Source organism: Molossus molossus, unplaced genomic scaffold (genome assembly GCF_014108415.1).
Source record: "Molossus molossus isolate mMolMol1 unplaced genomic scaffold, mMolMol1.p scaffold_m16_p_3, whole genome shotgun sequence".
Taxonomy (NCBI): Eukaryota; Metazoa; Chordata; class Mammalia; order Chiroptera; family Molossidae; genus Molossus; species Molossus molossus.
Window position 1 is genome coordinate 41,658,673 of NW_023425366.1, and position 15,285 is coordinate 41,673,957.

A 15,285-nucleotide genomic window follows, 5' to 3' on the forward strand; every position below is an offset into this window, starting at 1 on the left:
GAATTTTGCAAAGTAGTTATTTGATACTTTAAAAACCTACTCTTCCCTGGCTGGTGTGGCTCAGTGGTTTAGCGTCAACCAATGCACCAAGAGGTCACAGGTTCATTGCCCAGTCATGGTACATGCCCAGGTTGTGGGCCCAATCCCCAGTGGGGGTCATGCAGGTGGCAGCCAATCAATGTTCTCTCTCATCAATGTTTCTATCTCTCCCTCTCCCTTCCACTCTCTAAAAATCAATAAAGAAAAAAAAATTTTTAAACAAAAAAACTTACTCGTAAGTATAATATTTATATAACAAAAGTGGCTTACTGCGGCTATTTAAAAAAATAATTTTTGGAGCCCTGGCTGGTTTGGCTCAGCGGTTAGTGTCGGCCTGTGGTTCAGAAAGACCCAGGTTCGGTTCCCGCTAAGGGCACGTACCTCAGTTGCAGTTTGGCCCCGGCCCTGGTCGGGTCGTGTGGGTGGCAACCACTCGATGTGTCCCTTTCACATCGATGTTTCTCTCTTCCTCCCACTCTATCTGGAAAAAAATGGAAAAATGTCCTTGGGTGAGGATTAAAAATAATAAATTTTGGATCTGGATTAAACATTCTTTACCTTTTCAGATTTGAAAGGTGATAATTCCTATTATTAACAAAAAACACTATTTTCATTACATAGGATGTTTTAATATATCACTTTGAAGCCAGATTTCAAAAAATGTTAGGTAAACAAATTAACTTCCTTTCTAGGATTACTCAGCATACTTCTGTTAAAATAATTTGGAAACATTTCTATTAAGTTAGGCATAAAGAATGACATTTTTATTTCCTTATATAAATAAAATAACCAGCTATTATATATAACTTTTTATTAAAGGACATTAACAATTAGTATTATATCGATAATGATTTAAACATAGCAAATTAAAGATGTGGTTACGACACCTGTTGACGACATTCTTAACCTTACATTTTAAAAATAGCTGAAAACTAATCAGGTATATGAAAAAGTACTGGAAATTTTAATTATCCAGAATTTATAGGAATACTGAAAGTCTGTTCTTGTGGGAAAACTACTGGTTGAGTTTTTTTGTCTATTAATCAAGTTGATAGGCAGAGATTTTAAATCAAGTTTTGATTTCTAAAATCTTTGGAAATTTTGTTAAACCTGACTCTCCTCGAGAAAAAACTTAGTCTTATAATTCATTTTACATTCTAGTTGAGCATCCTCATTTTATAGGTAAGAAAACATGCCCAGAGGTAAATTGTCTGGCGCCACATGGTCTCAGTAGCAGACTCAAGCTTACCCAGAACCTGATATAACTGATGCTACAGGAAAGTTTAAAAGGGGTAGGCAGTGATAGAAGTAGTATAGGATTAACAGAAAATTAAAACATCATAAGAAAATTGTTTTACTGTAAACATGAACAAGAAGAAATAGTATGGTGAATATGTGGCTCAGTTAAGCACTTAAATGTTACAGCTGAGGAACAAAGGCCTAAACAGCTAAAGGCCTAAAGAGGTCCTCACCGTAATATAGAAAATAGAAGAGTAACATCTTTACACAATAACCTGTTAAAAATGATAAGTTTAAGTGTCAAGGTGTGCGTGAATGCGGCTATTGGGCTTGAAGATTATCATGTATATAGTTGGACCCTGTCCTGTGTTAGAAATTAAAAACCAACCAAAACCAAAAAAACTTGGGTACTTAAATCGACTTACTTAACTACCTTAGGAAATTCAGAATAATAATTGGTAATAACAGTAGCATTAAATCAAAAATAGTTAAACACAATGTCCCAGTGGAGGATAAGCATACTTCATCTTCTTAAATTAAAAATATATAATTCCAGTTTCTTTTGTTGAGTTTGAAAAATTCTGTTTTCCAGATACCTAAGAAAAATGGATACCTTCTGCATTGAATCCATGTAGTAATCTGAAACAAGAAACCAAAACGACATGGTATTGAAAAGCTATTTATGTAGCACATAATCATGCATATAGTTCCCATACCATGAACTCTAAAACATGAACACATCAGCAAACCTATGAAGCCTACCCACTCCTATTACTAGTCATTGGTTAAAACAGTATTTTTTGGGTACCTCTTTTTGTCATAGCCTGTATGTCTTAAGTTATGAATTTGACTAAAATTATCTTAGACCTCTACTGTCCCAGACCTAAGAGTTCATTAACACTGTTACAACGTGGTAAGTGAACAATAAGATAGATGAAGAGCTAATCTTACATGTATGCTCATTCTTCTCTGAGCTCACTGTTAACTAAGGTTTAAATATTTACATAATGCTTTTCTCTGGATACTTATATATACTTAATCAGATCTTAGTTAGCAAACTACACATATGCTTAATAACCTTGAAGAAATTTGGTGAAAATGAAAGAAAATTGAAATATATTTTTACTCAAATCTGAGATTATTTTTAGGATAGCTCATAGGAACAGGTCAAGATCGGTTAAAATGTCTAAAACAGGAAGCTAGGTACTTACGAATAATAATCAACTCCTAAGATTAACATTGAATATTCAGTAGTATTACTAAACTGCCAGTATAAAATATAAAACCTATTTGTCTTGTGTAGAACTGTGTTTCCAGCTTAAAAAGTCAAATCAATGACTTTTGTAACAATCTATGCTCATTTTTAATTCAGCCCCTAAAACATGGAGGCTTTAAAAATGAATTAGCTAAAGAGGCAAAAACTTCTGCAGTAAGATAGGAAATCAGAGTGATTAAAACCTGAGTACAGGTTAATAACTGCCTGGGTAATTTAAGCCTTACTGTGTTTTCATGAGACTTGTCTAATTCAAGGAAAACAAATTTTGGTGTACATTGCCCAGATAATTACAAAACAAGTAACTATATTACTAAACCAGTTAGAAATGATAACCAGATATTGTAACAAACTATATCATGCTTAGGGTCTATTTAACAATAGCTATTCCCGCCCTGGCTGGTTTGGCTCTGAGGTTACAGTGTCACCCTGTGGACCAGAGAGTCCCGGGCCGGGTTCGGTTGCAGTTTGTCCCCGGCCTGGTTGGGGGTCATGTGGGTGGCAGCCAGTCGATGTATCCCTCTCACATTGATGTTTCTCTCTCGTCCTCTCTCCCGCCCTATCTGAAGATAAATGCAAAAATGTCCCCGGGTGAGGATTAAAAAAATAAACACACACACACAAAAACAATAGCTATTCCCAATAAAGAAAAAAAATGAGATCCCAACACGTATTAGGATTCTTCTGTCTTACAGGCTACTTGAAGAGACAATAAACTATGAATGGGAGTTAGGGGAGGGGCACACACATACCACAACACACTGAACAGAGGCAATCTCCAGGCTAGGACTGTTATTTACTACTGTTCTTAAAGAAAATGTCCATTCTGCTGCAGCTAACTATCCTCCATCTTCTATACCAAATACTATTCTATGCCTTGGAAGTGCTATGCAATAACTCCCAGGTAGCACCTTACACAGCTTAAAAGCCTTTCAATCTCTGAAGGTGTCACAGTAAAGAAATGTAAACACTTAAGAAAAATGTAATTACCTGATGAAGTCATCTATGTCCATGGAACGGGCCCGCTTGTCACTAAAACCTGTGCTGGTTAGGATTTGCTGTATTTTATCTGCTATGCTGAAATCTTCTGGTATTATCTATCAAGATTCAGAATAAATGAACAACATATCTTTAATGAAGTCACCTTGACTCTCTTTCTTTTTAGTTCAATAAGTCATAAAAGAGTTACCATCTGTCCATGACTTGGATCTCTAAGTGACTGATCTTTAGCACGTGCCAAATAACTCAGAAGACTTCGAATTAGTTTATCGAGTATATTGCCCTCCTAAAAATTCTGTCAGTTTCAGGTGACACAAAGTATTCTATAACAAAATTAGAGCTGTAAACTGCATTTTAAAGCAATTGTTACTCCTGTAAACATAACACATTTTCTTGGCACAAATCTCATTTTACCACTTTAATTTTTCTCTAAGAGATGGCCTCTCCAACCCTTAAGGAATAGTAATATATCATACTTCACAATTTCCTCATAAAGACTTTTCTAGCCTGGTGCTCTGGCTCAGTGCATTGAGCATCATCCCATGGACTGAGAAATGCTGGTTTCGATTCCCTGTCAGGGCACATACCCAGGCGGCAGGCTCAATCCCCATTAGGGGGCGTGCAGGAGGCAGCCAATAGTTTCTATCTCTCCCTCTCTAAAAAACATCAATAAAATACACTTTTAAAAAAAATTTTTTTCTTAATCCGGTTTAGCATTTTCTAAATCACTTTATCCATAGTGTGGTACATTAAACCATACCTAATAATCTGAGTCCAGAAATAGAAACAAAATTGGCTTTTATCTGTCTGCTCTATTTAATTAATTTGAAAGAATAAGTTATCGCACAGTCATTATATATGAATATCTGTATGTGTGCTCACAGATAAAATTGGTCAAAGAAAATGTTGCACAGCCCTGGCTGGTTTGGCTCAGCGGTCAGAGCATCGGCCCGCAGACCAATGAAACCTGGGTTTGATTCCATCCAAGGGCACATACCTCAGTTGCGGTTCGTCTCCGGCCCTGGTCAGGGTCATGGTCGTGTGGGAGGCAACCAGTTAATGTGTCTCTCTTACATCAATGTTTCTCTCTCTGTTTCTCTCTCTCTTCTTCTCTCCCTCCCTCCTACTCTTTCTGAAGATAAATGGAAAAATACTCTCGTGTTTAAGGATCGAAAAAAAAATACTGCACAGATAATGATTAAAAGGCATAAGGCTCACAACCAGAAATATGCTATTCAGTATATACTTTATTTTAATCAATTTCTGGGTATTAAAAAGTTACTGAGAAATATTTAAATTTATAATTGCTGTATGAGCAACAGACAAGAAGGGATAGTCACAATTATTTCAAGCTGCACATGCCTAAACCTTTAAGGAAATTATGACTCAGCTCAATTGCTCTATGGCTACAACATCTGTCAGTAGTTAAAGAAGATAGAGTGGAGTAACCGAGGTTGCTCAGATCTGTTCCACGGACATACCATCAGCACTGACCTGTTAAAGTTGTTCCAGTTATACATTACATATGATCTTTTAAGGATCTTATGGAATGTATAAAATTAAAGAATCTGAATAATAGATGAAAAGCAATGAGAAATAGAGGGACATTTAAAAACACCAATAAGTCACTAAATCACAAACATTTTCTGCTTACAGTATTATGGACTGAACAGTGAATTCTGTAGTTTTTTTCCAATAGCTGCTGTACTGCACTTGACCTATAGCATAAATGACATCAGTGTTATTATTCCAAAATTAGAGATTATCAATAATTTCCTTTCAGTTTATTATAAGATTAAATCTGTTTCATATAGCAAAATTCAAAACTAAAAAGGTGCTAAAAACTTAAACTTATGAAACAATCACAAACTACATAGTTTTATTTCTTTATTTATTCCAAGAAAACCTCTCCACAAAGAGTAGAAAGAGAAAACACTTTTATTATGAATAATCATTCAACCAGAATGGGCTGTGCATCACCTGGCAATCAATCCACTAAGAGATTGTAGAGACAGGAAAAAAAAAATCTCACCCTTTGTATGGCCAAGTAGATGCAACTCCTTACACATGTCTTCAAGTAAGAAAACTTGACAGTCACACATAGTTCATCCTAACTTTATTATAGTAATTGGGGTCACCATCAGTGTTAGCTCATTGGCTTCACCCAGAGGAGAAATATAGTTCTTGTACCTTATGAGGTAGTTTTGCCACTCAGAGCAATGCACCCACCCAAGTTAGGCTCCAACCCTCTCACAGAACCTGGGAGATGGGTGGGGGGTAGGGGGAAAAGTGGGTGGGCGGGTGGGGGCTGTCTTTTGATGTTGATATTTCAAGGGATGGTTCCTAGGTCCTTGAGAAAGACATTCCTGGGTTATGACGCTGACAGACGAACCAATCACAATTTCAAAAGGACTACATAGTTACATTTAAAAAGTAAAGTCCTAATAAACGTCTCAAATATTTAACAAAATTCTAGACTCTCCACAAAACATCACCTCAATAAAAAAAATAAAAAAAATCTAAAATTAAGGCTTTCATCTCTCTTTTACCCTTAGGCCCCAAAATGCTGTTACATTTTTCCAAGTTAATAAAATTAAATGTATCTTACATAAATGCTACCAGGCAGATATGTGGTCAGTTTGTTTTCATTCCCTGTTTTGCCAAAAAACCTGATATAATTCCCAACTACCGGAAATTTCTTCATTAAATTCTCCTGCCTCTCAAAGTATAACAGGTAAACAGGTAAAATTTACCCTGACAGGTGTGGTTCAGTTAGTTGGTTGACCATCATCCCAAGCACCAAGAGGTCACCAGTTGATTCCCTGCCAGGACACATGCCTGGGTTTCAGGCTATATCCCTAGTGAGAGGCATGCATGGGGAAGCTGGTCTCATTGATGTTTTTCTCTCTCCCCCTCCCTCCCTCTCTAAAATCAATAAAAACATATTTTTTAAAAAGATAAAGTATGGACATGAGTAGTCATTACACTTAGGATATCTGCTCAGGAAAAGGACCAAATTCTAGCACTTAGCACAGTATCTGAAGCACTGGTCCTTCATACATTATAAATTATTAGTAAAATACTTACTTAAATGCAGCAGAGAGTGTCTTGTTTTTCCTCACAAAGGTGATCCTTACTAGGCCATCCCATTCCTGAAACAGAAGATGGATATATTCTTACAAAATATCAAACTTCTGCCCTGGCTGGTTTGGCTCAGCGGTTAGAGCGTCAGCCTGTGGTCCAGAGAGACCCAGGTTCGGTTCCCGCTAAGGGCGCGTACCTCGGTTGCAGTTTGTCCCCGGCCCTGGTCGGTTGTGCGGGTGGCAGCCACTCGATGTGTTCCTTTCACATCGATGTCTCTCTCTCTCTCTCTCTGTTCTTCTCTTTCCCTCCCACTCTACCTGAACAAAAAATGGAAAAATGTCCTCGGGTGAGGATAAAAAAAAACAAAAACAAAATATCAAACTTCTTTCTTAGGCCTGCTAGGTATTATTTTGTCTCTTAATATATAAAACTGGAAGGAACCTTTGGGACTGATGAAAATGTTCATCAGATATCTTGATGTGGCTGACACATATGCAAAAGTAAGATGTATATTTTTTTGAACTTTTGTACACCTCACTGAATATTTTAATCTCAATTCCAAAAATTAGAAAAAAGACAATTATTCCATATCGAACAAAGAATACAGCATTTTGGCATCTAAAATGTCATATGGGCCCTGGCCGGTTTGGTTCAGTGGTTGGAGCACTAGCCTGCGGGCCACAGAGTACCGGGTTCAGTTCCCGCTAGGGGCACGTACCAAAATAAATAAATAATAAAGTGTCACATGGCATGTATCATTTTCAAAAAACATAATTCAAAACAAACATGATTTAGAACATATTCTGCATAACACATCTAAACCTTCTTTGAAGGAGTAGTTGACAAGCCACTCCATTTACCTCCAGTTATTGACCACATAAGCAATCATGTTTTTATCCAAAGTGATTGCAGTTTTTACAACAAGCGATCTGGTTTCCTTCTCTTAAATCTCAAAAATAAGAATTTTGATTTAAAAGTGTTTCCTATAATATTACTCTAACAACTGTTTTCACTATATCTTGTTTCCCAAGTCTTATTCAAATAGAGACATGTTTTTCATAGCTATAATCTTCAGCAAAATGCACCAGCATTCTAATCTTTTTACCTTTTGCAAACATTTTCCATGTGCTTTTGTGGTCTTCACAACTATCTTGAGTCAAATTATTCCATCTACTCCTTCACAGGGATATATCGTAATTAACATTTTCCTGTTAGAAAATTTAGGTTGACTCAGTATTTTTCTGCGATTATAGACACACATCTTCCAGCTTGGACATTTTTTTTCCCTTTATTGAATGAATGACCTAGTATTTTAACCTCACCTGAAAATTGATAGGCGGTGGCGGGTTCTTAGGTTCTATTCTTACAACACTGGATTCCACCTTGGGTGGTGGTCTGAAATTATTCTTTCCAACCTGTTAATCAGAAAATGTTTAGATACTACTCTCAAAAATAACTAAATTAGTAATCAAATGTGCTTTCCTCACAGAAAGCATAGCTAAATGCTCAAGGATAAGCTAAGTCAAATTAGTTCAATAATAGTCACTTACCTTCATTAGATGATCCACACGTGCTAACAGCTGTGTATTAATTGACAGTCGGCAGTATAACTTATCTCCAGGTTTTGCAACCAGTCGGAGAGCAAATTCTCTTTGAAACATAAGTATAGCACATCTGAAAAGACAACAGAAAGGAATAAAGAAAATGGTCCCTTTCAACTATAAATGTATTTGAACTTCAACAGATGCTTGGGTAGGAAACAGAGCAAAGCAGTATCTGCAGTTCACGACAATTAGTCCAGCCGGTGAGAAGGTAGAATATTTAGCCTTAGCTTTATTACCACAAAATGATCCAGTTGGCTTTTCCATTTTATAATGGCTGCACCTCTTATCCCTTGCTAATGTAAAGCCTCAATGATCAGATGAGAAAGTATTTCAGATCAGCACTAGTCTTTATCACCCCTTCTCTGAAAACAAAACCCAAACAAACAAAATTGGCTCAGTAAGCAAGTTATATTCATGGGGTAGCAAACACCCTAATGGAAGAGCTGAGGCAGGTTGTGAAATCAGTGTCCTGATATAACAGATTAAGGAATGTAGTTTGATGTTGTTGTTGTTGTTGTTGATTCAGCAAGCAATGGGAAGGCTTTTGGAGGCTCTTGAACAGAAGATGGTCATCTTCAAAGCCGGGTTTTGACTTTCAAAATTTTTTACTGTAAGTGACACTAAGAAATAGATTTGATATTGCAACCCAGGTCATAAATATCTGTATGTACATGTGCTCCTGTAACTCAAACAAAAGTTTTGTAAAACTATAATCACCTGGGCCACATGCACTTAATACCCTCTGATGCATTCTATTCCATGTCATTAAAAAGAAAAATGACAGTCATGACCTACTAAATTTATTTTATAACCACTAAGGGGTTTTTGATTTGCAGTCTGAAAATGATTGGTACAGATTGTACTAGAAATACCTTAGGAGACCACTGAAATTGTGTAGACACAAGGTAATAAAAAGTTTAACCTGGGCTAATGGCAAGCAAATGGGAAATTAGGGAAAAGTCGTCTGGTTTCAGAAGCAAGACTTACACCACAGCTCCCCCAATAATTCTGTCAATTAAGTAAAGAGAGAAAAAAGTCTCCACAAAAATTGATACTTTCTACAAAACAAATTGTCCAGCGATTTTTCAAATGAATTAACCTTCATTTTTGGCTGTCTGTGTTCATGGCCTAAACTGTTGATCTTTCTAATATCTGGCAGTCGTTTTGATATTTGTCACAAACCTGAAAAAAGGTCGGTGCAGCAACAGCTTGAAGACAAAAGGAGAAGATATCTGTAAGAGAATTAACTAGTTATTTCTAGGAAAGACACACTAGAGAAACATTTAGTCTAATGTTCCCAACAATTTAAAAACATACCTGATAAGGCAAATTTGCCACACAAGCATCAAAGAATGGCAAATCTGTTTTCAGCACATCACCCACCATTACTTGAAGTTTGCTGGCCAATGGTCTGATAATAATTAAAAGAAAAAAATTTAAAAAGAATATTGTTTCATGAGACTGAAATGTACTTTAATTCTATTATGAATACTCACGTGCCCTGAACTCTTTTGTGCAGTTCAGCTACTAGCCTTGGGTCAAGTTCACAGGCAATTACCTAAATTAATAAAAAACTTTTTAAGGGTAATTATGGAATATAAAGCTTTCTTATCTCATAGTAACTCTTACATGATTTACATGAATTAAACTTCTTTTTCCCAATTCTACTATCAATACACTCTCGATTGTTCTCTACCATTTCAAACAACAGATGATACCACCCAAAAATGTGGTCAGCTAGAGTTCTACCCAAATAATTGACAGAATTATCATGCTCATCTGACTCCACGTTCTGTAACTGAACAGAAGTTTAAAAAATACACAAAAAGTCTATGTAGTAAGTATTCCACATAGAAGCATACAAGCCAACAGCTCCTAGAATCAGAAGATCATTTCTTTCCTCTACTAAGTTCAGAGTACACAGCATAGATCATTTCTAAAGTAAATGTAAAGGGATACCAGGTAAGGCTGAAATTGTCATTTTTAATTCAGTATTGGCCGAAGTATAATGACTTACAGGAAGACCATGTCTACAGTGTAGACATATGTGCTGCTTAGTCTGTTTGGCTCTTGGTTCCTTTCTCCAGCTATCCCTGTCCCCCACAGAGTGATGCAGTCCAGTTCCCTTGCCCCTGACTTCTGTTTGGGATTGGGTAATGAAAGGAACCAGCATCATAGGGCACAAGGACAGAAACTGAGTATTTCCTAATGCCCACCCTTGCCTTGCAGGGGTTCTGGCAGTGGCTGTGTTCCACTATCAGTAGCCCTTGTTCAATGGCTCAGTAACACAGTTAGTTCCCTCCTCTCGCCCCTTGGGTCCTTTGAATGGTAGCTGCTACCTGCTGTTGCTAGTCCCTGGGTCTTTCACTAATGCTTACTGGTTTCCTTTAACCCAATTCCCACACATTTCGTAAATAGTCTCTTCACTGAACTCTCTTCAAATATGTGCTTTAAAATGGTTCCATTTTACTGGAAACTGGATCAGCCAAGAGAAAAAGAAGAAACTAGCAGTGACCAAGTGGCACCCCAAACACAGTGGCCTGTGCTCCAGCTCTTAGTATCTCCTCCTCCAAAGTTCTAGGTTCCAATAACACTCCTTACTTTGTTTCCCTGAGCCTAGAGGTGATAGCTGCTCTTTGCAACTGTTATTCTTAGGTTACCTCAATGTTCTCATTTTATTCTTTTAGTCCTGTAACAAACATGTAACCAATTTCTTATACTAATTTCCCTGTATTGAAATATCAAATGTGGTTTCTGTTTTCCTGACTGATACTTCCCACATTTTTTTAACCCATTTAAAAAATTAAGATATAGTTGACATATAACATATTAGTTTCAGGTGTACAACATAATGATAACATGTATATATTCCAAGATAAATCCGGTTAAGACCCATCACCACACAGTTACAATTTTTTTGTTTGTTTTATAACTTTTAAGATCTACTCTCTTAGCAACTTTCAAATACACAGTATTGTTAACTATAGTCACCATGCTGTCTATTACATTCTCAGGACTTATTTTATAACTGGAAGTTTGTACCATTTGACCACCTTTACCCATTTCACCCTTATTTTGTAAGGTAAAGTTTCTAGCAAAGGATCACAAGTTATTGTTAAAATAATAGCAATGTATTAAAACAGACTTATATTTGTAAACCATAGCCATTTCTGATACCAAAAATGAAATCCTTTTTACCTTTTTTGCCTTTTCTAGCAACTTAACAGTCATATTGCCAGTTCCAGGTCCAACTTCCAGCACCACATCAGTTGGTCTTAAGGCAGCCTGTAAGCAAACACAACCACTTTAGCTTTACTGGCACAACTGACCACATAATTTAACTTATACCTGAATATCTTTGCTTGAAAGTGCTCAGTTAAGAGATTTTATTCTGCCCTGGTCTGTGTGGCTCAGTTGGTTGAGTGTAGTCCCATGTACCAAAGGGTTGCTGGTTCGATTTCTGGTCAGGGTACATGCTGGGGTTGTGGGCTTGATCCCCAGTAGGGGGTGTGCAGGAGGCAGCTGATGGATGTCTCTTTCTCACATGGATGTTTCTCTCTCTCTCCTTTCCTCTCTCTCTAAAATCAATAAAAACATACATTCTTTTTTTTTTTATCCTCACCCGAGGACATTTTTCCATTTTTTTGTTCAGGTAGAGTGGGGGGGGGGGGGAGAGAGGAACAGAGAGAGAGAGAGAAACATCGATGTGAAAGGGACACATCGAGTGGCTGCCACCCGCACAACCGACCAGGGCCGGGGACAAACTGCAACCGAGGTACGCGCCCTTAGCAGGAACCGAACCCGGGTCTCTCAGGACCGCAGGCCGACGCTCTAACCGCTGAGCCAAACTGGCCAGGGCCATACATTCTTTTTAAAATAGATTTTATTCTAACTACATTTTTAGGAATTCCTTCATGATCTATATGCTTATTAAAATTATCTAACATTTGGTGCAAGTGGAAATTTGACACCTCTCCTAACTTGGGGCAATAGTTAGGAGTCAGAAAAGCAGTTCTTTCTGGGATTGGCATTTTGCTTTCTACCTTGGAAATGATTTCAATACCATCTTGTTACCAACTCTGTTATCAGTAAGTTCAAACTGGAAAGGACTGTATATAATGACCTTGCCTGAGAATCATAGCTGTGCTGTACCAGGATTTCTCAATTGTCAGCCCATGTATGTTTCCGGGGATGCAGGAGTACATAGAAATTGTACACAATAATGGGTGTTTCTATGTACACAGCTGTGGCATTCTGGATCCACAGTTATTACCAGATATTCAAAGGAATCCATGAGCCAAAAATGTTTTTTATTTTTATTTTTTATCCTCACCCGAGGACATTTTTCCATTTTTTGTTCAGGTAGAGTGGGAGGGAGAGAGAGGAACAGAGAGAGAGAGAAACATCGACGTGAAAGGGACACATCGAGTGGCTGCCACCCGCACAACCGACCAGGGCCGGGGACAAACTGCAACCGAGGTACGCGCCCTTAGCGGGAACCGAACCCCGGGTCTCTCAGGACCGCAGGTCGACGCTCTAACTGCTGAGCCAAACCGCCCAGGGCCATGAGCCAAAAATGTTAAAAAGCTAGGCCAACCCTCATTTTGCAAATAACAGGAAGTCAAGATGAGATCCTTCAATTATGTAATGCTCTTTCTACTGCTCCAGGATGCTTTTCCTTTGTAGCCACAGAAGTAATACGCACCTCCTATATTTCATGTCCTAGCATCTACAATCATCCATAACAATAGAGAACATCAATAACCCATAAAGAAGAAATATTCCAAAGAGTTTATATGTAGAACTGCATTGTAGCAGAAAAGTTTCTCTGTGGAAACAAACTTCCTAAAATGTCTGTTTAGACATATCTTTAAGCTCTAGACTAAATAAAAACTAAGTCATAGGTGGTGCCTAGAAAAACTGATTGGGTAATAATAATCATAAGAAATTGAACAAATGTCCAGCTATGGAGTGAATATTCGATAGGAAAAAAAAAAATATGTAACCAGTAGAAACCCAGACCCACAAAATGAAGCAAATCATGGCAAAAGACAGCTTGTGAAACCTAGAATATTCTTCAATTCATTCAAGTCTTTATAGAGAATCTATTTTGTGCCAAGCATCCTCTCTGCGCTTAAATATTCCAAATAATAATTACCCAATTAACTCTCTCCCTTTCCTTTTCCACACCCACCTTATCGATAATGCTGTTAACAATGAGAGGATTTTTCAAAATGTGCTGCCCAATCCCGGTGTTGAACATGAGTCCTGAAAGAAAACATGAAATGGCCTTAATTTTCCAACTAAAATTAGCTATTAGACCGTCCCAGAGAAGAAAGCAGGTCGGTGGACAGAAGACTTCTGCGCCAAGACGCACTAAACGTCACGCTTGGAGCCGGGCCTGACACACCAAGTCCACCCCTCCTGTGGGGAAGGGAGCCAGGGACGGCGCGCAGCACCTGCGGCCGGCCCCCGGGCTCCCGGGACCTGCGCGCTCCGGCGGCACGGGCCCCGAGCAGCCCCACTGTCCCGGCCCAGATCTCGGTCCAGGTCCCGGGTTTGGTCCTATGTGAAGTTCCCCACCGGACCTCTGCTCCCCGCTGGCTCACCCACCTCCGGCGCTCTTCAGCTCCCGGCGCTGTCGCTGCCGCTCGAGGCGACGGGCACTCGCCCCCGACTTAATCTTCGGCATCTCCGCAGGCAGCGGATGCCCAGGCCCAGAAAGTCAGCGACGACCAAAGACGGCGACCGAAACACCGCACCACGTGGGAATCACCGTCCCCACCCCCGCACCACTCCCAGCCCCATTGGGGAAGAAGAAAGAGGCGAAGACCCGCCCCTCCGGTTCGCCCTGGGCTCCGCCCCCTGGAAGAGGGCGGCCGGACTTGGAGCCCAGTGGATGCCGGGCATTGTAGTCATGAGCTAAAGGAGACCCTAACGTGGGAAGCCTACAGATCCCAGAAGACACCGCGCTACCGAGTCTAGAAGTTTGGATTGGCTGGTTTGGAGTTGAGGGTGTGGCCTGCTGATGAGCATAGTCAGTTTAAATAGGTTCTGGTCTGGTACTCTTGAGATTGCGGCGGTTTAAGTTATATAATGCGATTAGGTCCTGTGGAAGCTTTTTCAAGCCAGGTTCTGGGATCGCTGATGTCCAGAAATGGTTTCTTTCTGTCACGTGGGAAACCCAGCATCTTGGGATGAGAAATTTGCTCTTCGTGGGGGAACGAGTTCTCTGTGTCTAGTTCCACTAGGGCTACTAGTTGTTTCACTTCCTTTATGCCACGTCCTTCTCCCTAAGCATTTATTGAGCTCTAGCTGTTATTAAATACTTCTGGGTGGTGGAGAGCCAAGGTTAAATAGGAAACTGCTCTTCTCAAAGTTTATTCCATTGAAAGAGACGAAAAATACTAAATTCAGTAAATGTGGTAATTGGTATGCACTGGGTATTGCGATAGGACGATGTATCCATCCATAAGCTCATGAGCACAGGTCCATGTCTGATTTGCCTGACAGAATAATGGCTTCAGTTTTTCATATTTCTGTGTGTATCCTATTTCCTTGAAGAAGTTTTTTCTGTCATTACCAGAGCTGACTCTTCCCTGTGCAATTAATTGTGCATTTCCAAGACTTGGTTTTTCTTTGCTGAAATTTTAACTCAGGAGAAAACTAAATACCTTAGTAGCATCTTCAAATACCGTTTCATTCCATTAACCAATAATTTATTCCACAGTTCTGGAGAATTTAGTGTGCCAGCCACTGTATCAAATGTTAGGAATAAAAAGATGAACATGGCATGATACCCGCTTTTAAAAAACTTTCAAGTCTGGCTGGTGTGGCTCAGTGGTTGAGCGTTGACCCATGCACCAAGAGGTGCCCAGTTTGATGCCCGGTTTGATTCCCAGTCAGGACACATGCCCAGGTTGTGGGCCTGATCCCCAGTGGGGGGCATGCAGGAGGAGGCCAATCAATATTCTCTCTCCTGGATGTTTCTCTCTCTCCCTCTCCCTCTGTAAAATCAATAAAGAAAAAAAAATACTTTTCAAGAGG

The 15,285-nt window shown here is 39.1% G+C and overlaps 1 protein-coding gene across 3 annotated transcripts; it reads right to left on the reverse strand.

Annotated features, from left to right (window-relative positions):
* Window positions 1-869: 869 nt before the first annotated feature.
* Window positions 870-14,036, reverse strand: DIMT1 (DIMT1 rRNA methyltransferase and ribosome maturation factor). 3 transcript variants are annotated; one of them, XM_036278674.1, is made up of 12 exons: window positions 13,852-14,036; window positions 13,433-13,506; window positions 11,437-11,523; window positions 9,735-9,796; window positions 9,556-9,649; window positions 9,421-9,470; window positions 8,185-8,308; window positions 7,957-8,049; window positions 6,638-6,702; window positions 5,205-5,268; window positions 3,542-3,648; window positions 870-1,917 (listed from the first exon to the last, which is right to left on the reverse strand). In XM_036278674.1, the coding sequence occupies exons 1-12, from the start codon at window positions 13,928-13,930 to the stop codon at window positions 1,875-1,877; spliced, it is 942 nt and encodes a 313-aa protein (XP_036134567.1). In that variant the 5' UTR covers window positions 13,931-14,036; the 3' UTR covers window positions 870-1,874. The 3 variants fall into 3 exon arrangements, with proteins under 3 accessions (XP_036134567.1, XP_036134568.1, XP_036134569.1); XM_036278675.1 differs by lacking the exons at window positions 9,735-9,796; window positions 13,433-13,506; window positions 13,852-14,036 and having other exon boundaries at window positions 11,437-11,525; XM_036278676.1 differs by lacking the exons at window positions 9,421-9,470; window positions 9,556-9,649; window positions 9,735-9,796; window positions 13,433-13,506; window positions 13,852-14,036 and having other exon boundaries at window positions 11,437-11,513.
* Window positions 14,037-15,285: the final 1,249 nt, after the last annotated feature.